General features: G+C 33.9%; 3 protein-coding genes across 7 annotated transcripts; 2 read left to right on the plus strand and 1 right to left on the minus strand.

Moving 5' to 3' along the window:
• Nucleotides 1-66: 66 nt before the first annotated feature.
• On the plus strand, nt 67-12,360 carry LOC105456784 (U4/U6 small nuclear ribonucleoprotein Prp31). 3 transcript variants are annotated; one of them, XM_011701082.1, is made up of 9 exons: nt 67-306; nt 586-783; nt 1,007-1,211; nt 1,484-1,653; nt 1,741-1,898; nt 2,003-2,293; nt 2,540-2,764; nt 2,880-2,980; nt 12,123-12,360. In XM_011701082.1, the coding sequence occupies exons 1-9, from the start codon at nt 189-191 to the stop codon at nt 12,340-12,342; spliced, it is 1,686 nt and encodes a 561-aa protein (XP_011699384.1). In that variant the 5' UTR covers nt 67-188; the 3' UTR covers nt 12,343-12,360. The 3 variants fall into 3 exon arrangements, with proteins under 3 accessions (XP_011699384.1, XP_011699385.1, XP_011699386.1); XM_011701083.1 differs by lacking the exon at nt 12,123-12,360 and adding an exon at nt 3,060-3,731; XM_011701084.1 differs by lacking the exon at nt 12,123-12,360 and having other exon boundaries at nt 2,880-3,125.
• A 6,952-nt stretch (nt 12,361-19,312) lies between these two features.
• LOC105456783 lies at nt 19,313-21,915 on the plus strand. Its single transcript, XM_011701081.1, has 4 exons — nt 19,313-19,534; nt 19,665-19,988; nt 20,179-20,418; nt 20,994-21,915. Exons 1-4 carry the CDS (start codon nt 19,313-19,315, stop codon nt 21,225-21,227), a joined length of 1,020 nt encoding a protein of 339 aa, XP_011699383.1. The 3' UTR covers nt 21,228-21,915.
• Nucleotides 21,916-26,760, minus strand: LOC105456785 (zinc finger protein 808-like). Of its 3 annotated transcripts, none has more exons than XM_011701087.1 (7): nt 26,631-26,760; nt 26,034-26,280; nt 25,535-25,902; nt 24,968-25,316; nt 24,026-24,193; nt 23,701-23,868; nt 21,916-23,608 (listed from the first exon to the last, which is right to left on the minus strand). In XM_011701087.1, the coding sequence occupies exons 2-7, from the start codon at nt 26,224-26,226 to the stop codon at nt 22,647-22,649; spliced, it is 2,208 nt and encodes a 735-aa protein (XP_011699389.1). In that variant the 5' UTR covers nt 26,227-26,280; nt 26,631-26,760; the 3' UTR covers nt 21,916-22,646. The 3 variants fall into 3 exon arrangements, with proteins under 3 accessions (XP_011699389.1, XP_011699387.1, XP_011699388.1); XM_011701085.1 differs by having other exon boundaries at nt 26,016-26,280; XM_011701086.1 differs by having other exon boundaries at nt 26,016-26,280; nt 26,733-26,753.
• Between the last annotated feature and the right edge of the window lie 169 nt (nt 26,761-26,929).

Here is a 26,929-nt window from a genome sequence, read left to right on the forward strand (position 1 = left end):
ATATATATATATATATATATATTTAAGTTTTCAGCACTGGCAGTGCCGGCAGTGCAGAGTGCAGACAGTGCAGTGCAGTGGTCGTAGTAGTTTGCGTAGTGGATGTTTTTCAATCTCCTGACTCCTGGCGTCTGCAAATATCAAGAATTACTTAAATCGTGTGATTAATAAATAATTTGTAAAAAAAAATGTCTTTGGCCGACGAACTTCTTGCCGACCTCGAGGAGAATGACGACGCGGACGCGTTTATGGAGGAGCCGGAGCCGCAATTTATTCCGACCTCGGTTTCCAAAGTCATAGAAGAAGGTTAGTTTTATTTGACTGGGCATGCGATGCAAAACAATCTTTGTAGAATAAATAGATAAATGGTGAATCCGTTCGTTCCTTTCCCGAGTTCACTTTTATCTATTTGTTATTCAAACGCGAGCCTGACGATTATAGATTTAATAATCTTCGACGTATAATTCTGTTCTGATTTATTCAATTCAATTTACGTAATATATATTTACAGCAATGTTTTATATGTCATGATCGTCGAGCGTCGTTACATCGAATTAGTAAAATTTGCCTTTTTTTTTCGTGCAGAGATAAAGGTGTCCTCCGTTCGAGAGTTGGCTAAGCTACGAGATTCGGCGCAGTTGCAATTAGTTATGACACAGATTGAAAAGCACGGCAAGGTACCTAGAAAGTCGACCGATATTATAGGACCTGTGGAATCCGATCCAGAGTATCAATTGATAGTCGAAGCTAATAACATGGCAGTAAAAATTGACAATGAGATAGGTAATTGTACAGAGTATATCGGTTACAATTTGTTTTTATTTATTTAGGATGGTTTTAAAGTTTTAAGTAATATCTTAAAAAAAATATATATATATGTAAATAAGCAATAACAAATACTAATAGTAATAATAATAATGGTAATGATATGTAATACTATGTAGAGTATATAAATCATATAAAATTTTTATAAAGTGTCACTAATCACATTTTCATATTTTTTCAGCTATTATACATAGATTTACGAGAGATAAGTACTCAAAAAGATTTCCAGAATTGGAATCCTTAGTGGTAGGACTATTAGAATATGTGATGACTGTTAGGGAATTGGGCAATGACCTGGACAGAGCCAAAAATAATGAGACCTTGCAACAGTTTCTTACTCAGGCCACAATTATGGTTGTTTCTGTGACAGCATCGACCACTCAAGGGTAACATTTAAATGCATCGAATCAAATTTCTTTAATTTTAAATTTTTAGAAAGCAAACTTTTTGAAAAGAAAACTTTTACTCTTTAACATCTTTATGTCCAAATAATAAATGTACAATAATAATAATGTTAAAAAAAGATTGAATTTGAGGAATAACTAATTAGTTATTGAAAATAGAGAACGAATTGAGAATGGAAAAAATTCATCTGAATTGCTTTTTACGATTAATACGCAATTATTTATTTTTAATTTTCTCAAATTCGCACTTACAGCCAGTTGTTGACAGAGGAGGAGAAAGAAGCCATTTGTGAGGCTTGTGACATGGCAGTGGAATTAAACAATTGTAAATCAAAGATATTTGAGTACGTAGAAAGCAGAATGGCGTTCATCGCGCCAAACCTGTCGATAATCGTCGGTGCATCAACAGCAGCCAAGATTATGGGTATTAATACTTTATATAAAATCGCAAATATGCGTTAAGGAAAAATAAATTTTTTTTTACATTATTAGAATTTTTTGTTAAATTCAGGTGTCGCAGGCGGTCTGACGAAGCTTTCCAAGATGCCAGCTTGTAACCTTCTAGTCCTTGGATCCCAGAAAACCACGCTCTCTGGATTTTCGCAAGTCACAACCTTGCCTCATACGGGCTTTATATATTATTCTGACATCGTACAAGAGACTCCCCCTGTAAGTTTTGTTTTTTGCAATAAAGCATATACATACAATAAAAATTATAAAAAGTAATTAAATATCGTGTAACAAGAGATTTAACGTTCGCAAACACGTTGCAGGATCTACGGAGGAAGGCAGCAAGGCTAGTCGCGTCGAAGAGCATGCTGGCGGCTAGGGTGGACTCTTGCCACGAGAGCACGGACGGACACATCGGGCAGATGCTGCGTGAGGAGATCGAGAAGAAGCTGGACAAGCTGCAGGAGCCGCCGCCCGTGAAGTTCGTGAAGCCGCTGCCAAAGCCGATCGATCCCGGTCGGAAAAAGCGCGGTGGCAAACGCGTCCGCAAGATGAAGGAGCGCTACGCGATCACGGAATTCAGGAAGCACGCCAACAGGATGAACTTTGCGGACGTGAGTTATAGGGTCTTCTGGAATTTCGTGATTTATGTAATGTTGAGAGATAATCAGAGAACTTCAAGTAGTTCTTAGATAATCAATTGATCTAAAATTGATCTTTTAATTCAAATGATTAGTTTTCGGAGAAATAATAAGTTAACGAAGATGGAATTTAATAAAATTACAGTATAAAAAATTGATTATCCTTATAAAGATTTGAAACAGATTTCAATTTTTTTTTTGAAATTCTCGCGATCGTAGATCGAGAGTGACGCCTACCAAGAAGATCTTGGCTATTCGCGTGGAACGATTGGCAAGGCCGGCACTGGTCGTATCAGGCTGCCGCAGATCGACGAGAAGACGAAAGTCAGGATATCCAAGACGCTGCAGAAGAATCTGCAGAAGCAGCAGCAATGGGGTGGCAGCACGACCGTCAAGAAGCAAGTCTCCGGCACCGCTTCCAGCGTGGCTTTCACTCCCTTACAAGTACGTGTTTACGCTTCTCTGGGTTTAACAATTGCTAAACCGTTAATTGTACGCGTGAAAAGTAATTTTCGATTTCATTTCATTTTTTTTTTCTGACGACCGCCTGTGCTTGCAGGGTCTCGAAATCGTCAATCCGCAAGCCGCAGAGAAGAAGGTGAACGAGGCGAATGCGAAATACTTCTCCAATACCGCCGGTTTCCTGAAAGTCAAGAAAACGTAAATGTATATTGCAAATAAATGCGGAAGTGTTGTGTATCTTATTATGTAAGTATTAATTCTTTGATTTATTGAGCAGAGTTGAAATATGGATGGATAATAACCGACTGCTAAATAAAAATAGTACCTGCGATCTTGCAAACAATTACGAGTCTACGATGCAGTGCATCCGTCGCTTATCGCTGCGTAAAGATTGATATCTTCGTAAACATCAATTCGCCCCTTTTAAATGCACGTACCTACATTTATCCACTGATAATGTGGACAATAGAAAAAAATAGAGACCGGTGCTGAGTGTGGATCTACGCCACGATTGCACTGTGAAAAATTTGCAGTGTTGCTTTCTTATTGATTGATAAAATTTGATGAATTTGAGAAAGTTGTTAAAGTAAGACCTATTTGATTTTTGCACTCCCTTATGCTGGCAATTTTCGCCAATTGCTAGTATTAGTATCTTCTATTAGAAAGATGTATGATATTGCTCCATCTATTCATGCTACGTTCGTACTTTACACCCGCCGTAGAGCGAAATATAGCAAAACCTTCGCCGGCGAAAGTGCTCGATTTCACATCGACATTATTCAATGATAATTGAAGGCTAATAAATGGGGAAACGTTTCGACTCGTATCATTATTTGTCGCATGAATGGCAAATTCCTTTGTATTGCTTGCAAATCAGGGGGAATGGCAATGAGAAATAGAAACGGAAATAGATATAGAGACATAAAAATATAGAGATAGAATGAGGGGGGGGGGGGAAGAATTGGGAAATAAAATAAATATAAAATTTACATAGCTTGTATAAAATAGTCTGTACATAATTATAAAAATTGTATAGGAAATAAAATTTGATTATTTTTGTAGAGAGTGTTAATTATATCTACATATTGAATAACTGCAGTGAATTACGTGTGAATACTTGATTTGGGATTTCTACTTTATTTTTCTCTTATACAATATACAAGAACACGTTATGCGGAGTGACATAAAGTTCATTTCGTTTTTCTCTGTCTGACAACAAGCGTGGAAAATGTTAATCAAATACAACGTGACATTTTCAGTACTATTGAATAGCGAGTTAAAGATTGCCGAGATACCACACCTTGCGCATACGTGTTCTCCGACACCCGAGCTTGAGCACTATTTCATTTTAATGACATGCGTCGTTTACGCAATTACATTTTATATATGTAAATCGGTTTATATATCGGGAAACGAAAAATTTGCATCGCGTGCAAACACCAGATTTCCGCATTTTCCAGCTTGTTCTCGGCGATCGCGATCGCGAATTCTGTTGCATAAACGGCTGCTGTAAACCGACCGATTGTTACGTGGTTATTACTCATGTAAGCTCACAATTCGTTTTCTTCACTTATCTAAAGTCCCATGTGAGAAGCTACTACATTCTATTTATAGCAGTTTTTCGCCTCCTGAATATTTTTTCTTGCAATTTTTTTTGCCGCGATAATAATATGCAACACCGCACAATAAATATAACTAATTCCCATCTAATGAAGATTAAGAACAGTTTGGTAATCGATCGAGATTTTAAAATCAATTACTACATCCTGGGTTGGTATATAATAACATGTTGGACTTAGGAATGAAACTGAACGGAAAAACGTAACATTGCCCTCTTGCTTCGAGATCGTCGTTTCGACGATCAGTAACGGAGGAATTTGCGCAGCTGATCGATTCCGAGGGTGTCAATGTGTCTTCTTCTTGCTTCATCTTGGCCTGTTTAATGTGTGGCACGCCGTTTCTGAATCGGTTTAATCCAATCCAATCCTATCGTGATTCTGATTTTACATTTTAATGCTCCTTTCTCCGTTCTTGACCTAGACGTTGTCCTCTTCCACTTTCTTCTCGATATCTTTGAACAAGAGGGGGATTTAATCCTATCGCGAATCTCCCTCGGCTTTATGATGAAATCCCGCCTTAAGTCCTGCCTCGGATTCATTTGCCTTATTATATTAAGATCCACAGAAAAACGACGGATTAAAAATCATAGTGTAATCTTCTTTAATCAAATTCTTGATATTTTAAACCTCCGTAGATTCTTCACAGATTGTAAAGTGGGATACTTTTTACTTCCTAGCAAGAAATTATTTGCTAGCAAAAAATTTATTGGCACAAGTAACTATTTCAATTATTTAATAATAAAAATTAAAAGAGGAATAATAATGTCTTAACGAGAGCTGCACATCTCATTTTTTAGTTTTATTTTTTTGTAGAACTGTACGAGCAAGAGAAGTTAATTTATTTGAAAATTTCTTTTTCATCGTAAAGGGCTAGGATCTACATAAATATCCTGTTTCTATGTCTACTCAATTTCAGGATTTCAAAGAATAATCTTTTAATTGATCCTTCTTTTATTCTTCTAAATTGCTTTTTTTCTAAAACCGTTCGAGCATTCATTCCTCCTTTGCTTAAATTCTTTGATTGTACTTTAGTCCTTCTCTCAGAAGGACGGTTATGGCTATTGCACTAAAGTACAATCTGATGATGTCCCTTTTGATGTTTTTGCCCTTTACGATGAATTATTTTAAATTCGTACTGTCGATGTCTCTTCAACTATTGTATCAATTAACTCTCTAAATTCCTGAAAGACATTATATGTAGAGAGACACAATTATTCAACATGATCGATAAATCAAAAATCCGGTCATGCAAATCACGATTTCATTGAATCTACTGTGGCTAACAATTTTTACAATAGCTTTAACGTTTTTTGTCTTAGGATTATTTACTCTTTGTTTTATTTAAATTTAACAATACATCATTAAAATTACGATCGCGAGATGTGATTCTGTATGTATAAAGATGACCTATTTAAATGCATTTTTATTTTGTCGATTCGAGGAAAAAAATTCTAAATAAAAATTTATTTAAAATTAAACAGTTATTTTGAGACGTTAAACGTTATTTTGGAGAGCCTTTAAATGGTCAAGTAAAGATCGGATTCAAATTTGTCATTCTCATTAGTCATTTCCCAGTCGAATTTCTGATTAACAAAGACGTAACGGAGATTGAAAGAACTTTCTCCATCAGGCCCAAATGCTCGGTGAAAGTGTTTCTTTTACGCGCTTGAACGTACAGTACCGAATGTCCACTTCTCTATTGGAATCGTTCTTCGAATGATAATGTCGGATATTTCGAGGATTTTATGGGTCATTATCCTTGTAAATCATTTTACTGAAATTCTTAATACTTAAATCTATAAAAATTGCTTTAGCTTATAGTTTACATAAGAGATATATTATTAATCTTCTTGCTTGAATCCGAAATATCCGAACAAATTATAAAAATAGAAAATTACACTGTCAAATGTGTGCCATATTTATTATAATGTTGTATATAATTATTATATATATTATACAATACCATGATATACTTATGCTATTTTATATTATTAATTTTTTACATTTATTTATGACATTTCAATATAATTAAAAGTAATGTTTTATATATCGTTTATTATAGACATTCTACAGACTTTAAGAATAGAAAAATAGAAAAGATTTAAATGTTAGAAATATTAAAGACAAAATTTACATAATTAATGGACTGATGACTTAAATCATGCTATTAATTCTTATCTACGAGAATTATTAATTCTCTTCCAATTGTTTGACCCGCAGGAGAAGAGACGACGGGGGGGGGGGGGGGAGAAACAAAGTGTTATTACTTTCGTTCCAGGATAATTGGCGTCCATTGTCGATACCATCGGAGTAAATTAAACAAAGCGTGTCAGTGGTGAGTTTCTCCGTGGGTGGAGAACCACAACTTTCGATCTCGTTTTCCCGTTGAATTCAACGCACTGTTTGGCGGCCGATTTATTGAAATTTTATGGAAGCGGATCGTACTTTCTTTCGTCAGGCGAAGGTCGTTCTTTTCACCGATACAAACGATAATGATGAATTGCCAATATGCAAAACTGTAACGCCTGTATATTATAACGTTTGTTGTCTCGTTAAGTAATTAATTTTGTATCGCATTAGTCTGTTGATACATTTGTAACAGTATATGCAAAATTTTGTAATCGGATGTCATATCATTAAACGTATCACGTAAACTTTACAAGAATTTCTGCAAGCCCACATTTTTGTTTAGCATATATTTATATTCATTGCTAAAATTAAATTAATTTTCCATTTTTTTATACATTTGTTTTTCTAGATATAAAAAAAACAATTTCTTTAAATTTTTGCAATATTTTAAAATTTTTTATTATTTTTAAATTGTGGATTATTGAGGAAACATCATGTTGAATAATTGTTACAAAAAATTGCATTAATACTGTATAATAATAATTTTTAAAAGTGGCACTCGTATATTTTTATGTGAACATTAAAACGCGCGATTGTAGTAACTTTATTGGAACTTTTAACGAATTTGCTACAGAATTTACAGCCGTAAAATGAATTTGTATAACAAGCGGAACAAAGAAATATTATATTACAGTATTTTACAAATGCGGAAGTAAAACCTGTCGGGCGGGGCGGTGAGAAAGTTACGTCGCCCAGCTGTATGAAATTTTAATCGGGACGTAACGCTTGAACGAAGGTGTGTCGATTTTAAGTGACAAGTTTCACGTGGCAATAAATAAAAAAAAAAGATCAATCGTTTTACATAATAAACGCGAAAATCTAGTTACTTTATTAGCGAAAAAAAAAAAAAGAAATATTTTCGATGTGATTTTAAAATTAAATTTAGAGACACGATGTTTTAATCACAGTAGAAAAAAAAATGTTAAGACACGAATACCTCTTAATAAATTATAAAATTAAATAATGCTTTTTACAATTTAAATTTCAGAGAAATAAAAGTACATTCCAAAATTTTCACGTAGTTTTAAGTAGTTCTTAAATAATTAATTTAAAAATAATCTTTTAATTCAAATGATTAGTTTTTCGAAATAATAAATCAGTGAAGATGGAATTTAATAAAATTACAGTATAAAAAATTTATTATCCTTACAAAGATTTAAAAGAGATTTCCATTTTGTTTAAAATTTTTTAAAAGAATTCAATTTTAGTTATGCATTCCGAGTTGTAAATAAAGCCAAGAGTGTAAATGTTAATTAATTGGCGCTGATAATCGTACTGTATTTTCGCGTCAAACTTTTTTTTATTCACAAATTAAAGAATGATTCTAAAAAGCTCCAAATAAGGATATTTAGGTCAGTACGAATCGACAAGTGTAAATGTCTGCGCGATATTCACAGTCTATAGTTACAGTAATACTTTCGACCTTTGCTTACGTTTCCTCGGCTGTATATTAACGATTAATGAAGCGAATGAAACTATGAGGTTCTTTATATAACTCGCGGTATAAAACCCCCACTCTCATTGTGACTTCTAGCAATTATACTGCAATAGAATAATTGAACAATGTTTGTGTTTTTGGAGCTTGTCAATGTAAATATGATGTGTGAAATTTTTTTAGGTGAGGTTCTGCGATTATTAGAACGATATTCAAAAATGCAAATCTTACAATAGAATATACATTGAATCAAAATTAGATAATTTATTAAAATAAAAGGAACTACCCATACAAAGTGCATCAAAGAACTTCATTATACACGATTACTTGCGAAAAATCGCGATGTGTTCTAATGACTAGACTTTTTAATGTATTTAGATTTATAAATTAATATAAGTATTATAAACGCTGATTTCGGGAATACTTTATATAAAAGAACGGAAGGACTCTAGTTCAAATATTAAGAGTTTCTAGATTACGCATACGTTTTCGTCTCGGGAAAGATTGATGAGTAAAGCGATTTCAATTCTCACGAAAGTGCTATCGCATTTACATTACCTCAGAAATGTAAATATTGTTTATTTACTTTGAGGCAATTATTGGAGAACGTTCACCATTGAAATGGGAATTTTGTATTACGCATTGCATAAAGATTTTAGATTTTCACGGTTTCATTGGGGAATCATTTTATTAACCTACATTTGATTGAGAAGAACCTAAATATTATATAACTACGAATAACTTATGTATTGCGAATATTTTATCTCACGGACATTTGCGCTCGTCGGCTTATCTAACTTATACAGTAGCACAAGTCACTGGGGCAATATTGGTTACAAATTGGTTCCGCAACATTGGTCCGCACCTGTAAATACCTTGCGTTTTTACAGCTAATATTGAATCTCAATATTAAGCCAACGTTATATTTTTTCTTTAATATTAGCAAAAGTTATTTTTTCCGTTTATTCAGCAATGTCTCTATACTCAAAAATAATATAGGGCCAATTTTAAATTATTATTATTAAATTCCAAGAAACTTATAATATGCAGAATTTCTAGAGAAATGACACGATAACTCATCATTATTCAATCGCAATTGTAATAAATCGTTCAATCGTCATATCAAATTTATTACGTAAGATACTGCAGTTACTATGTGCATGTAATCGGTATATAATATCCCCTGACAGAAACTAATATTTCAGTTTTTATCTTTCGGTATTTATTACGGTATGCAAGGTAGTTGCATTCAATTTATACTTTATAGCTAATATTGTCTTACATTGGGCAACGTTATACCCCCAATATATCAAATGCAAACCAATAATATATTCGTTATTTAAATCAATGTGTTACCAATTGAATTGTGCTACTAAGAAAGACTTGAGTATTTTTGTTTCGATAATCTTTTTATAGGAGCTAGAATAATAAGAATGTACTCAGGCGTTAAGTATATACGTAAATAGCTAGAATATTACGTGTTTTTCGATATCAGATTGTCCCCGTTTCTCATTAATTGTTAATAGTCCGACTCGCCCATTGATTTACGAACCCACTGGAATTTACTTCGCACTCAAATGCGAACTGTTACTTTGCGAGAGAGAGTTTAGCGAACTATAGTTACTAATAATTTTATCTTCGCACTTTGTGCACTTCCGGAGGTGTTTCTCACCCGGTGAGAGACAGATTGAGTCATATCGTTTAGTCAAGAAATTAATCGCATTTGTGAGCGAAATATTGCGATAGAAGACAGAAACAAATAAATGTTATATTAGGTAAATGTAAAATATTGAATACTCTGTTTATAAAAATAAGATGCACAATAAATATAATTATAATCTAAATATAATGACAAAAAAGAAAGAAACGAAGGATCATTATTATCTTCTAAAATCGTCGAATGTTGAATAAATGTCTTATTCAAAAGTTCATCAGTTAGAAACATCTTTAAACTCAGAACTTTGCTCCATTTCAATTTTGTTATTTCTTTTTGGAAATTTCTAGCTATTCTAATTGTAAGAATGAGAAACACGAAACTTTCAAAATGAAGAAGTGACTTCCACTGACGATCGTTTCGCAAACACAGAAAGAAAAGAGAGATTATGCATCTTGGTTCGAGATTTCACCGTTTTTAATAAAGATGACTTTTCCGATTTTTATCGTCCTTTTCACAGAAATAAAAGAGCGCAAGGAGAAAATGACGGAAATAACAATGCTTTAACTGCAGCAATTTATATATAAAAGAGCTAAGCACAATAAAATAAATATCAAGATATTATGAACTGTATTAACTATTTAAATGTAAAAAAATTTATAAAAACATAAATTTATAAATTGAAGTACAATTTAACAATTTCTAAAAGTATTTATACTTATTACTTATTTTTACTTAATACTTATTAATTATTTTTCTATTTTTTATTATTAACTTTCGAATTTTAATGTATGTTTCTCATAAAATCTCATTAAAAAAATATATATATATATAATTTTTTTACTGTGTCATTTTAGAAGAATTTATTTTTGTTCTTTCGAGCATTTGAAGTTTTAGAAAGTGTATCCGCCATAGCATCTTTAATTTGTTAAATTTAAGACATTCGACAATTTTAGAAGGTAATATTAATCCTTCTTTTCTGCCTTCTTTGTAATCATATTTAGATTATAAATACTATATCGTGTATCTTATTTTTATAAATTTTGTATACCAATATTTCATATTTATCTAATATAACATTAATTCTTTTCTGTCCTCTATCGCAATATTTCGCTTAATTAAAACAAATGCGATTAATTTCTTGGCTAGCTATGTGTATTAATTGTGTACATGTCATCTGATGGAGCATATAATAAGATGTTCCGGAGAGCGCTCTTTTATTTACTTATCTATAGTTGGATGGTTGAATAGTGGAAAGTAAAGGAAAGAGAAAAAAATCAACGCAGGAAAGGGCGTGATTCGCTTTCTGCCAACGCGGATCCGCGGAGCTGATCTTCCGGAGTGATCGACAGATCAGATTAATGGAAGTTTCATGCTAAATTATGCATTCCCATCCTATCGTGCATCTCGCATTTAATCAAGATGCGATCTTGATTCTATACCACCGTGAGATATATCTTCAGGAGGATACACCTCACTTCCTCGACAATTACGATCTACAATTATGCTTTCCTCGGAATTGCGTTGCAAAATTCAATGGATTTCACACGTGGGTGCATCTAATTTATTTTCTCCTTCTTTTTGGTCTTAAACGTGAAAGATACGATTGCAAAATTTTTTTTTATTCTTGATGACGTAGGAGAATATGAGATTCGCTTAAACTTTTAATTAATAATTTTTAATTAATAACAATCCAATTAATTACAATCTTTTCTTTCTCCTTAATTATCTCAGCAGCTATGCTAAATTTAAGATTTTAATAGTGGCAATTCTGCACGTGATAATTCTCGCAGCATTCCTAGCTAAAATGAGCTTTCAAAACTGGATGATTTATAAAAGAGTTTTTATGTGATATTATCTGTAAATAAAGTTTTGTTTACATTTTTTTAATTCTAGAGACTTTCTTTATTATATTGATTTTTTTAAATCTATTTTTTTTTATATTTTATAAAACTCAAAACAATTATTTATTGAAACTTAAAATCGATCTATTTAGTCAAGCTTGAAGCATTAATTAATTATGTTTTTGATTTCTTTATTTTTTTCAATAAGTTTAAGAATAAAATACAATTATTTGATTTTACATTATAAATTTATTTTTTTTCAATAATTATTTATCGTTATTAAAATCCATTAATCGCAATTAACTACCACTAATTAGCAAATGTAGTAACAGGCGCAATTTGTTACACATTTTAATAAAATTAACTTTTTGATCTGCAGGGACTTCCGAACAGGTGCATCCTGCAGAAGGAGCGATGATGCAGACTCGAGGAGTCTCCCACTCCCCTTGAAGAGGACCGAATCCACTTCATCTGGTGGAGGCAACTTTCAGCGGAATACGCTATATAAGAGAGTGACATGTCGGCTGGCCAAGATAAAGCACGCGTGTGTTGTTGATCTCTCACAGTATATTTTGCCCGTCTTATCGAACCTGTCCTAGTATTTTCGTCAGTGACAGGTAAGTGGGCCTTAAATCAGTGAAACTTTAAAAAATATATTTTGAAGGACCTATGGACATCATCGTATTGTGTCAATCTCACTATTTGTTTTGAACAGAGCTGTTTAGATAAAATTTGAATTTTCCAAATTTTTAAAGTCAATAATACTGTAATAATTTTAATTAAAAAATAATTATTTACTCTTTTATATCGTTGTGTTAATATTAATTTTTTAATTTGTTATAATATTTAAAATAATATTTTTGTTTGTCTGATGAAAAACATATCCGATGATAGTGAGTTAAATTGCAATTACAATGATATGAAATACATTTGATAGTTTTTGCATATATTATTTATATATAAAGATTCATATTTGTTTAAATCATTTTTTATAGATCTTTCAATAATTAAGTTATTAAAATCTAAAAAATTTACATTTTTATTTACATTTATTCATTTTTATATTTACTGTATAAATTTATTGTTATATAAGTAATTATTTTAAAATAATTCTTAATTTATTATAAAATTATTAGTGCAATAATAATTTATTTTTATTGCATTTATTTGAAAAATTAATTATGTTTCAGGAATAAAATAAGAAATATTTATTATAGTTTTTATTATATATTATTTTATTATCTATTTTCTTTCGATTATTTTTACTAAAAATCAGGTTCTGAGGCAAATCTAATAAGTAAATTTTAAACAGAGTATTTCAGATTGATTAATATTTTTTAATAAAATTCGCTATGTATCCCAAAAGCACCTCTTTTGTGATTAATTTTAAACACAAGTAAAATATTATCTTCTAAAATATAAGATTTTTATTTAATATTATTGTCCTTATTCCGCGTTTTTTTAAATATATATTTTTTAAATTAATATTTAACTGGAATATTAAAATCTGTAGTAAAATATCAATAATTTCCATTTAACTTTCAATCAAAATTATCATAAGTGAAATGAAATTTTTATTTGGAAATTTTTCCAAATTTGTAAAATTCCGAGTAATAAAATTTAATACTTGATTAACACCTAAGAATGCGATCGGTATGCTAGGGTTAACGACTGCGCTATCGAGATAAATGCGATTTAAATGCTCGACTTCCTTATCTCGCAACCAAATGATTTCGCGGTGCACCCGACCGGTTCTCGGTTGGTCGCTCGCTAGGCACGTGTCATAATTCCTGTTCCACCGTGCGTGACCGAGTTAATTTTATAAAATTCTTGGGGGTTGGGGCGGGCTCCGGAGGTCCCTCGATACATGAGACCCCTCGACTTGAGAAACAATGTTGCTACCTTTCGAGAGAAAGTACTTCTGTAACACGCCATTGCGCACGTTCGTATTTCACCCATATTTTTCTTTTTTTTCTTTCACACATTCGCGCGCGCGAGCTCAGATCAGCTCGATCGTGAGATATATCTTACCGATCGAAACATTGTGATAAAGACTTTTTTTTTCATAGCTCGCGTTAAATGTAAACAGCGTGTGCAAATTATATTGAATTATATCAGTATGTTATAATATCGTAAGCGGTTTATAAATTAAACCCACAAACACATAAATGCAGTATTTGATAGAAAATGGTGTTTTGCTTAAAATATCATTAGATCCATAAAGTTAATAATATTCAAAATAGGATAGCTATCTTAATTTTTACTATGATTTTTGTCGTGTTTAACGAATTCTATACAACTCTATTAAACTTCTCTCTCTCTCTCTCTCTCTTTCTTTTCTTTTTATCTCTCTTTCCTTTCTCTTTTCTGCCTTTCCATGATCTTAATTTGAACATGAAAAAGCTGAAATCAATTTTAAATGTCAATATATTCAAATGTATATTATTTTTAACTTAAATATAAGACTTAATATATTAATATTAATTTAGAATTATTGAATTTAGAATTGTAACATGTTTTCGGAACTAAACAATCGATTCTTAATAAGACTTTTAATTATCGATTTTTTAATTATCGACAAGTAAAGCTACTTTACTTCTTCATTGCCGTTATTCTTCATTAAAAATCGGATTGCAACTATTAAAAAATTAATTATTAGATTTGTCCAAATTTGGTAGATTTTGACATCGGTCTAAAAAGACATCGCAATGTGTAGTCAACTATTATTCCGATAAAAGGGACAAGATTAATGGCGATGAGAAGCGAACTTATTGGCGCACCGTATTTAGCGAGAAAATTATGGAAAAATGTTGCCCGGCGGCGGCTATTTGAGATTTCCTTAAGCCAACCGGTCGAGTTATGTGTATTACACTATACAAGCCGCCTTTGATAGTTACCGGACAACTATCTCTTTTTCCATTATGCAATATATTGCTTTCTTTGCGCGGCAGCCGGGAAGTTAGTTGCCGCCGCGGAGGAGAACGCCCTTCTGGTGCTGCATATAAAACGTGAACACACATGTCACGGGGACTTTGTTAAAAAAAGATTATTACGCATCTCGTCGCCCTCTCCGGAGATTATATATCAATGGTAATAATCATTCGTACGATTTGCTCCCCGCGGAGAAAGTTTTCGAGATTTTCCTAATGACGAAATTGTGGAGAAACCGATCGAACGAGCAAAAAACGATTAACTGGAATCAATCAGTTCGATCGTTAAAATCAACATGACGATCGGCTTCGAGGAAATCTGAATTTATATATTTTGTGTATTTAAATCACGTAAGTGTAAAGAATGTACACGCATTAGTGCGTCGTAAATGTTACAAATAACACAAATGTAGCGCACGTTTAAATGCATTCCTTGAAATTGAGACCGGAAATTTCGATATGCGTCCTGCATTCGAACAATTTTACTTATCTATATTTTTTGTTATAAATATATCTACAGTAGAATGACGTCAAATTATATGTCTAACAAAATAGACTTCTCTCGAATTAGTTTTTCAACTTCTTTTCTGTTCTGTGTTTTCTTCATATCTTCAGTTTTTTTATAAATTTATAAAAAAACTTTTATTGAGATAAATCTTTTATATTTCAAAAGTAAAATGAAAAATGTTAAAAGATTTGTTACAGTATCATTTCTTCGATTATTATTTCTCTAAAAGTAACTTTTTTATTAATTTAGAGAAAGTACCTAGCAAATAGATAAAAATTCTAATCACGTCTACCATGAACGGTGACCATGACCTTGATAAATTGTATAAAAATGTATGTCTGTTTCATAATCTTTGACATCGATCCAACCATTGTGTCGTTTATGGAGATGTGAACTGAACTTTGATGTAATATCATGTCTCGTGCGTTTCGTCGAACGTGTTACATGCAATTTTTACACCCAACGCCTCTCACTTTCACTTTGCTCGGATTTTAATCTGGAGATCTTAGCGAACATGGTTGGAAAAAGACTGGTACAGGATTTTCTTTAAATACGACACACACATACACACACTCGCATGCGTGCGCGCAAGCACACATACTCTCTCTCTCTCTTTTTTTTCGTTTCATTGCACCAACGATTATAGATTAACTGCTTAAGATTCTTAATGTTAGATCACTTTGTCAATTAACTAAAATATGATTAATAAATAATCAATATTTTTGAAATATTAATAGTTTTTGAATATAAACTGAGTTTTTCCGACTAAAATATTTCTGACAATAAAGCTGATTGAAGAATATTGATAATTTTTCTTTTAACATAGTATGTTTAAATCTTAAAGATTTAATATTACAATCATGAACAAAAGAATGTCTTAATCAAGTAATAAATTAAAAAATAAAAACATTTACTTAATTTATATAAGTAGTATAAATTTAATAAATAATGAGAAGCGAGGAAATTTTTTTATTAATAAAAAATTCAGGTGTGCTATGTCTAAATCTCAAACTTATTCAGATTATTCAGTTATCGTTCACATAACATTCGCATTACATAATTTGTATCATTTACAGAAGATTACTTTGAAATCTGATCTAACATAACTAACCGCAATGTCACGACAGGATGATCGCATCGTTAATAAAGTTAAATTTCTTTAAATATATATAATTAAATATATACATATATATACCATTTAAATTTATTTAACAGACACCTTGTAATTTATACAATTTAAGAAGTGAAAATGTTGTTTGTTTACTATACACCTAATTACTTCGAATGATTTATCTACGTAATGACGATTTGCAACCCATTCATCATACGATATTAATCTTAAATCTGATGAAGCGAACGACGAGTCTCGAGTTCGCAGAAAAATGGTGTTACGCAAGGCGTCGTATTACGTGGAAAATGGTGACTTACCTTTGACCTATATTTCTTATATAACTATAAACTGTTGCCCTTTTGATACGCTTGCAACTTTGTTCCTCGTGGAATATATATTGTTCCTGTGACAATTGAAAATACATAGAAATATTATTTTATCCGCATCATGTAGGCAGCTTTTGCTTTAGTTTTATCATTTTTGATATATTTCTATCATTTTAAATGGATGTCACAATAGATTTTGAACTTATTTCAAAATTTAAAAAAATCTAACTATACCTATATTTTATTAAATATTTGCCAAGTCAAGACTTACATTGCATTAAATATTTGCTAAGTCAAGACTTACATTGCATTAAATATTTGCCAAGTCAAGATTTACATTGCGTCATGAATGAACGAATCTGTCGTTTTTCGCCTTCTTTTTTACACTTTCCATAAAAAAATTGAGTGGATGCAAATCTCGTCATCTCGTTTCAATATTTATTATGCCTTTTAGCAACTGTCCTTTCATTCGTTTTTGTTCGAGCGTGAATATTTGACGTTGCGATATAATCGAATTAATTATAAATTATTTTTCGAGATAAGAAAACGCGGACTGGACTCAAGTTAATTTACGAGCACGTTTCATGAGCGTATATTTATGTTTATAAAAAAAAAAAATACATCATCTGAAAGCGATTTCAAGGCGAAAGGAAATTCGCTCCCGATGGCCACGTGCGATCGGCGATTGGTGAAGTTTGAATAGGAGCAGCGAGAATCGATCTTGCGAGGAGCAAGTGCGAGGAAAGCGTGTTACTTTCTATGTGTGCAAAACTCGGACGGCGGTTTCACGATCGGTTAAAGCCATTTCGGTCATGACGATGACGTGCTCAACGGGCTCGAGTGCTTTCCATAATAATTCTCGTACACGGCATGTGGCATACATGCACCTATAGGAAAGCTAGTTTCTAATTGCTTTGGTGCTCGAGCTAAGTGACAAGAAAAACGAGAAACGATAATAAATGATATCAAGAATTTTTGTCCGCGTCATTGAACGTTTTAGCGCTAATAAGTTCTTAAAAGTCTCTTTACGTTTCTGTTGTCAATCAATTCTTAGGTCTTTCAACTTCTCTGGAATTTTAGGAAAAAATCTACTCTATATATTTTCACATTTCTCTCACGTACTTAAATATCTTAATTTAGCTTCTTGAATTTATATAGCCGAAAATTTGAAGATCTTTCATCTTTCTAAAAAAAAAAACAGGTAAAAAACAAATTACATCAAATATATAAAATTACATGTCATAAATAATTAAAAAGAAAAAGATAAAAAATAAAATTATTAAACATTAAAATATGAACTGTCAAAAATCAGAGATATAAAATTAATGCAATCAAGCAGACAATTGTTTATATTTACACCCACATGCACGCACACATGCATACATGCACATACAAATTAAAAAATGCCATTACATATCTGAAAATTTTTTAAGCATTGCTTAATGGAGTTGTATGATCAAACGAAGGCGAAATTGAAGATCAAATTTGTAAATTTATTTTAGGAAGAGAAATATAGTTTAGATATTATTTACTATTCGAATGCAGAAAATTAATTTGTAATATAAAATTTACTAAAACTTTTTAGGAGTTTTCTCTCATTGAAGACAGGTTCGAAAATTTCGGGAGTGCCTTGCGTTTTGCTATGATTTCATAATTTCTGAGGAAGCAATCTGCTATTCTTTGAACTAATTTTCTTTAAGGCACTTTGCTTTAAAGATTGAATCTAAAATAAACGATTAGAAAAAATGATTATTACAAAATGATTACAACATAAATGTAAAACTCCAATTTTCGCGTTAGTTATGACGAGATGCTATTGCGATTTTCTATAGATTATCGCGTCTGCATGAAAAGAAAAGCTCTCCGCGAAGGACTCTCTCGGGGCAATGACCCTGGGTAGTTTAAACCTGAGATACGAAATTGGATCGTAATCGTACAACACCATAGTGCCATTACAGCAGAAAAAGATCATTTATTTGAGAAATCGCAGCCGCGTATACGTACTGCCGTACTTTCTCGCAAATCGTCGTCCATTAAATTCGTACGCACGTACGCACGCACGCGCGTGTACACGCGAGAGAAAGTGATCTTGGCCATCGATATCCTCAAAATGCAGCCATTTGTATCAAAAGGCCGCAAAATCGAAAGTGTAACATAATACCGTCGTTTAATCTAATATTCTAATTCGAAATCGCGTGTGGCGCGACGCGCGAATAATTCAACTATACGATGGAAATTCGAACGGAATTCGTAAGTCAGTGTAATTGCATTGCATAATAAGTATAACGTAAAAAATAAGGAAATTTTTCTAATAAATTAGATTTTATGTATATATAAATATAAAGTATATAAATAATTTCCAAGAAATTTAATCACTAAAAATTATATAAGAATTTAATAAAATATAATAATCTGTTATCTAATATAATATGTTAAAATTATAAATCTAATATAATATGTTAAAATTATATAAGAATTTAATAAAATATAATAATCTGTTATCTAATATAATATAATAAAATATAATAATTAAAAAAATTCAATATATATATTTAAAGTCGTAGGTCTTTTTTATTTTTTTACCTATAATTATTACCTATAATTATTACCTCTATATATTTACTTAAGCAAATTTATATTTACGTTATATTTTCTTCTTGTATTAAATTATGAATATTCTCCATATTTTATAGGATGTATTGGGTGTTCCTGGGATTGCTTAGCTCCGCCATTGCGGCGCAGAATTCTTACGACTTAGAAACCAGGGCTGTCTCGTTTCCCGGGAAGCCAAGTAGCTTAGGACCACTTTACTCGGCCGGCTTGAGCTCGGCCCAGGGATTCCGTGATAGCAGTTACGAGGACAATGCAGTGACGCCCACGCCGTCGCCGACGCCAATTTACAGGAGTCAACAACCGGTGAGTTTTGAAAGAAAACTATACATACAATTTATATATATATATATATATATATATATATATATATCTACGCGTGTTGCGTTTAATTTCTGTTAAATTATTCATATTAAATTGTCTGCACCAATTGCAGTTGTATCGCAAGCCAACGGCGGCGCCGATAGACAATCGCGATTACACTCAGGCCATCCGCGTGGTCAGTTCTCCGTCGCGCGCCTCCGCTCGGGGTGGCCAGCCCCAGCAATTCGGTCCCGGTGGGCCCACCCAGGAGGAACTCGAGGAGGAGAAGGAGGAGCCCGATCGTCTCAGCCTTCTTCTACCCCAAAGCAGATTCGACTGCGTCGACAAGCAGACCGGCTACTACGCTGACGAGGACCTCAACTGCGAGGTCTTCCACTACTGTCAAGACAACGCCAAGCACTCGTGGATCTGTCCCGAAGGCTTCACTTTCCATCAAGTCAGTGAGACCGCTATACCTTTCCTATTTTTTTATTTTTTTAAGTATCTGACGGATAGAGATATTCTGTTAATGATATTCTGATTGCCGTTTATATTGTTAAATCTGATTTACTGAGAAAAATATCGCTCACTATGCGTTTGATTCTAATTAAAATTGAAATATACATGTTATTACGTCACTGAATCAGGTGCATCTAATCTGCATGCCACCCAGCGGCGACATCAGCTGTAAGAAGAGCTCGCAGTACCACTTCGTCAATGAGTATTTGTACAAGCCGCTGAATCTCCAAGAAGCCGAGACCAAGCCCAATGTCACTTTGAGATACAGCGAGAGGTATTATCCCTCGGACATTTACGCGGACGAAAGGGAGGTCGGTGATTATCAGATCACCCCTACGCCCGCCCCGGTGCGTCGTCCTGCCCCGCAGGTATGATCATCGCATCCATGAATTATGACGATTTCTCCCGTGATCGGAAGTAGAAGCCGTAACAGTGCCTCCGTAATTTTAGAATCTTCAAATCTGGGATTTCAGTATGTCCCATTGCGTTTCTGCCAAGGAACTCTTCAAAAAACCAATCGTATTTCACACAATCTGGTTTAATAGAGTGTACAATGAAATAATTAAATTTAAAATTTCGAAACTTTGAAACTTCACAATTTTGGCTTTATAATTTAGTGTCTCGCAGTTTTAAATTTTGAAATATTTTTTTTCCTTTTGTTTGAAATTTTCTGCAGCTTTAAAATCTTTGATCGATAAGATTTTGAACTTTTCAAATTTTGAAACTGCAGAATTTCGAAATTCTGGAATTTTTTAAATTAAAGCTTCACATGTCAAAATTAAATGAAGGTGTTCCTTCGAGCTTTTGAATGTTACATGGGCAGATCTTTTTATCTTGTTCACCGCTTCTACTTATCCGTGAAATTCAATGTGAAATAAAATATTATTATACGATCCTCTTTCGAGCGACCGTATTGACACGTTAACGGTTAGGTCTTGTACAGGTCCTTGTGAGTCCACAGCCAAGTTTGAACAGCATCCCCACGTCGGCCCGTCCGCAGCCTACAGGACTCCCGCAGTTTCGTTTCCCGATAAACCAGGTATTCCGCAGCCCCGAGGAAGTCAATATACCCCTTCAGCACAGACGGCCGCAGCAGCAGCAGCAACAGCACCACCACCAGGTTCTCAGACGGTTCCCTCAAGTTCAAGTCCGACCCGATGAAGAGGACTACGAATAGATCCTTAGGTCCACGAATTTTTCAGTTTACTCAAATTATTCCGTCCCTCTAACTTTCTATAAATCCGGTGAATCAGTAATCTTTTTTTTTTTTAATAGGCAGTCCTCAATTTAATACTCGTTTTGCGAAAGTCGTCGTATTCGACACGCCTGATAATTTTTTTTCGTTGAATCATTAGTGACTTTTTGTACTGTTATATTTTTATATATAAGAACATATAAATAAAAAAAATATATATATATAACGAGAAAAACTAACTGCAAAAGGGACGATTTTCTAACGTGTTCATTTAAAAGTGTATTAATATTCATTTTTATATAGTGACAAAATTTGTTAAAAACTCTTTATCCTGCAAATTCTCATTCTGTAAAATTTTTCCAGCAACGTCTATAAGCGTTCAATAAGAGTTAGTGCTAAGAGACAAGAATAAATCTTGTTAAATTAACGATGCGCCAACAATTAGCATGTGTCCTTTTTTTCTAATTAATTAATGTCTACATAAGGCTGATGCAAAGGTAATTTAATTCGCGATGCAATTACTGTGAAAGTAATTTAATTATTGTAAATAAATCATCAGTAATAATAATTATATAAACGATATGCTAAAATTTGCCTCTATTTATAGTGTAAACTGACTTTAAGAATTTTCATCAAGAGAGAGGATGACCAATAAATTGTTATGACGTTATTTTCTCAAGTGCATCCATATTTCCTGTATGGATTTCATGTTTTATTTCTCTCATTCACAATTTTCATTTTGATTATTGGGCGCCACGTAATCAGTATTTCATAATCAGTCTTGATTTGTAAGCCATTCAGTGAAGTTTGTAAACCGTACCTATGTATATTGCGATGACTTAAGCCAATATAATTTATATATTTAGAAAAGTGCAAAGTACGATAACCTGTTTCAGTCGTAATTTCATTATAAAAAATTTACTATAAGAGAGTGTAAGTTTACTGTAAGTTAATATGTTTTCTCGCTAATTGTACTGCACACCTCGTGCATTATTCTGGCGAAAAAAATTCTCATTGAGTCTCATATTTTTATGAATTTCCCATATTTTATATTTTTGAAGATTTCTGAAAAAGTACCTTAAACGTCTTCAGAGTTTATAAGCTTTTTTTTTTGAATGAGAAATCTTAGAAATCTTAAAATATTTCAGAATTCAGAATAAAAAGTTCTAGAAAAGGTGTAGATTTTTTTCATCGTTTCAAAAGTATTTCAATTCACGTATAAAAAGTCTGAAAATTTTTCTAAAATTACAAGATCATACTGAAATTCTGAAACATTCTAAAATTTATGTAGAAATTCTGAAAAGTTATATGACGAATTGTAAGAAAAATTTTCACCAGAATTGCCGCCGAGTTCACTTGAATTCTGACCGTCAGCACATGAAGGAGCCGATTTGCGTGAGATCAGGACGGCTTGAGCGTCTCCGCAATTCTGCGTCTCCAGTGCATGTCGCTCTGCTTCTTTCCGCGATTGTCCTGAGAGTCCTTTGGCAGTGTCGTGTGATTCGTTGCATTCAAATTGCTGATATTCGTTGAATTTTTGCTCGAGCATCCCTCCGACTGCTGTGTAGTGTGTTTCTTGATCGTAGAGACGCAGTTGGATTCTAGGAAAGAAACGGTGCTCGGATCCTCGAAATTCCTTCGTCCTTCGCGATACCTTTCGTCCCCCTTCTCATTTTCGCCCTCACCCCGGCCGCCTTTCTCCTCGCGTCTCGGGAGCCTCTCCCTGCGGACATCGGCCGTGGGATGTTCCGTCGCTCTTAAAGGAAGATCGGCCTCAGTTTGCGAGGACGCGGTCATCGCGAAATTGTTGTGATTATCTTGCGACGCCCGCGTGTCGTTGGGATACGAGTTCACCTTGGAGTTTCGGTCCCTGAGGTAGCTGCGCACGAAGTGATTGTGGCTGCTAGCGCTCTGCGGGTACAGCTTCTCCTCAATCCGGCAGTTGAGCACCACCGCCTCGGCGATCGGGATCGGCTCGGTGTACGTGAAGATCTTCCGGTCGGTCCGGTCCTCCAGTCGCCTGATGTTGATAGGCCCGTTGATCACCGGCACCGCGTTACTCACCTCGCTCGTGGCCCTTATCACGGGCGTAATGTTGCCCATGGGGTCGAGCCGCGAGTTGATTTGCTCGCGGGAGTTCGCGTTACACGCCGCGGCGCCCTTCGGCTGCGCCTTCCTCGACTTCTGCCTCTGCCGCCCTTGCTGGCCGCCCTTCGCCTGGTCCGCTTCGACGATCGGCATTGTTATGTTTTTGCGCGCCTCGCAACCGTCCTCGGTTGTGTGATGGTGCCTGATGTGCCGGTTCAGGTTGTCCTTACGTCTAAACAGCGTCTGGCAGTATTCGCAGGAAAACGGTTTCTCATCTGGAAGAAACGAGCGAGCTCGCGAATTCCGATCGAGACAATCTCTGTCTGTCCGTGTAAAAAAAAAAAAAACAGTGTGATACTTGACGCACCTGAATGCACAGTCAAATGCCGTCTCAATTCGCTCTTCGACAGGAAAACTTTGTTGCAGTGGGCGCAACAGAATGGCCTCTCTTTCCCGTGGGTCCGTTTGTGCCGTATTAACAAAGATCTGTCTTTGAAACTCTTATTGCACTGATCGCACCTGTGCGGCCGTTCGCCTGTAATGACAAAGTTCATTCCTTATCGTATCATGAATTCGTTTGAAAATCAAAAAGAAATAGAGAAATAATTCTTCGCCGTAGGTTTTAAAAATCATATTTCTGTTTAAGCATATAATTTGGGTGGGAAAGAGAAAAGATTTCTTCTGTTACTTACTCGTATGCGTTTGCATGTGGCGTTTCAGATTAGTCAATATGCGGAAAGACTTGTCGCAGGACTTGCATTTATATATAGTCGTCGAATTGTGTATGCTTAAGTGATTCTTTAAGTCATCCCTCTTACTGTACCGTTTATTGCATTCGGGACATATAAATTTTTTCTCCTCTAAAATATGTAATTACAATTATACAAATGCCTAGGAGTGATTCCTATATTATTATCACATGAAATATTGCCTTGAATAACTATATTTTTGAGACAGAAAGTTTATCTAGTAATAAGAATTATTGATAAAATTCAATTTTTATTTATTTTCTGCGATAAATATCTGAAAACCAATGACAGACATTTCAAATATATTTTATAGTTACATTTTGGACTATTTTTTAAATTTTTTCGCATTCAACGGCATTTCGAGATCACATTATATTATTATTCTTTACGAAAGCTATAACAATTCATAAGAATTTATAACAAGAAATAGGAGATTTATTTTTAAAGATAACATCTTATCTTTCTGATATTTTATCTTTATGTTTACAGAGAATTTTTCCTATCTTTGTTGACTCCACAAACTAAACAACTCTAAAATTAATTTCTCAAAATTAATTAAAAAAAAAAAAAGATTGTTCAAGATAATATTTCATGAATGACACTATGCCCGTTCTACCACGTGTAAATCACGTAGCATAATTATATAATATCTTTTAGATTTGTTTAAGCGAGAATTGCGAGTCTTGAACACATGGTGCGAAAAATCGGAGTATGATATTCCTCAAGGAATTCGGAAGAATCATGGATATACGCCATATAGTACATCATTTTTTCACAATTTAAAAAACCTATTTATGCCTATAATTTCTATGATCAGTAATATCGATATTTATTAATTTATTAATATCGATCTGCTGTAATTGAATAATTCTGAAGCGCACTTACTGCTGTGAGAAAGCAGGTGTCTGTTGAGCTTGTTCTGCTGAGGGAAAGCCTTCTCGCAGAGATGGCACTTGTACGGTTTATACCCTCTGTGAACCCTCTCGTGATACTCGAAGTGAGAGCGCTTGACGAAACTCCTGTCGCACAGGTTACACTGATAGGGCCTGACACCCGTCACGCAGGCGTCGTGATAGCACTTGCCCTTCTTGTTGCGGAAGATCTTACAGCACACGTTGCACTTGTATCTTTCCGGGATGCCTGGTAGTATTGTTATGTGACTACGATTACATTTGACGTTTTTGCTCTTCTCCGCGACCTCCTTGCCGACTTTCGTTTTCACCTGACTGCTGTCCTGTAAAGAAAAAGAAAGACAGGAATACAGTCGATCAATTTACGCAAAGAATTGCCGCTCTACTTCACCGATAATTCTATCCTCCAGTTGAATTTAATTTGCGTATACAACAGTAGTGATAAAATCTTTGTGCATATCAATAAAAAAATACATATAATAGATTATCAGTAAAAATACATAAGATAATTGTACTTTTAAGAAATTAGATTGGCACCTACATTTTTTATATGCGGTGGATTCTGTGGATTCTTCGAATTATCACAATTATTGTCATTTCTCAAATGATTCTGAATGCTCAACTCTACGTCGTAAGACTCTATTCTTGGAATGTACGCTTCGCTGGAATTGTCATTAGTGACGGTGTCGTTCGTTACAGTTTCATAGGTCTCCTCGTTGCTGTCGAAACGCTCGATGCTCTCGTAGAGACTCGACGATCCGCCCTCGGCGGAGTTCGAGTCCGAATGACTTTCCTTGGACTTGGAATCCTTATTGATGACCAATTCTAACGGCAGCACGATCTCCTCGCTGGACGATTTCCGCGTGTCTTGACTCAGCTCTCCGTTCGTAACATGTGGCTCTTCCGCGTCTGTCGAAATATTTTACAGGAGAAAAAAAAATTACTCATCATCCAAATCAAATTGAAAAAAAAAAAAAAATTATATTTTATCGGCCAGAACAGAAAACTCAAAAGCTATTTACTTAAATAATGCTGAACACCTTTTCTCTGAGCGCAATGTTCGGTTTGACAGATTTTACATCCATGCTCCTCGTACAGCAAGCACATCCGGCACTTGGTGTGGCCGCAGCTGTCTTTCACGAGCCTCGAGAAGGACGTGTTCGCGGGCTGTCCGCAATTCGGGCATTTCTCGCTCGTCGCAGCGCATCTCCCGAATTCCTTGAGGAATATCATACTCCGCTTTTCCGCACCATGTGTTCAAGACTCGCAATTCTCGCTTAAATAAATCTAAAAGAAGGATATTATATAATTATGTTATGTGATTTACACGTGATGGAACGGGCATAGTTTTTAACAGTCAGTGGATTTTGTTGATGGATGCGTAACAATCTATAATTAATCGACCACCTCCGAATAGCTTTGCGCAACTCCGAATTTTATTCAAAATAGAATAAAATTGAAGCATACTATTTTACGATACCAAAACGGATTACGTTAATAATTAAAAAGCATTAAATGATACTGTTTCGTTTTTTTTTCCTGAAGATTGTTCTTGTTGATCATATGACAACAGTCAATTATGTGAATATCAAAACATTTACAGTTTGTTTATACATAATTTATATATAATTACTTACACATATATTCGCATACATGACGTATATATCATGATGATTATCACATGTTATTTCATTTTATTAACTTAATTAATAACAAATAATGTACATTCATTCACATACTTCGTGCGTTCCACCTTATTTTTTTTTTCTCTTTCAACATATCAGACCGATCAGGTGTTCAGTAATATCAGCGTTGCCAAGCTATCTCGAATATTTTCCCCTAAGTCCCGAAACACAGTATGTGTAGGTAAATTTTAAGCCGTAAGAAATTGACCAATCGTAATCGATCATTCTCTTCACATTCGACTGCGATTGGT

Source organism: Wasmannia auropunctata, unplaced genomic scaffold (assembly GCF_000956235.1).
Source record: "Wasmannia auropunctata unplaced genomic scaffold, wasmannia.A_1.0 LD335556.1, whole genome shotgun sequence".
Taxonomy (NCBI): Eukaryota; Metazoa; Arthropoda; class Insecta; order Hymenoptera; family Formicidae; genus Wasmannia; species Wasmannia auropunctata.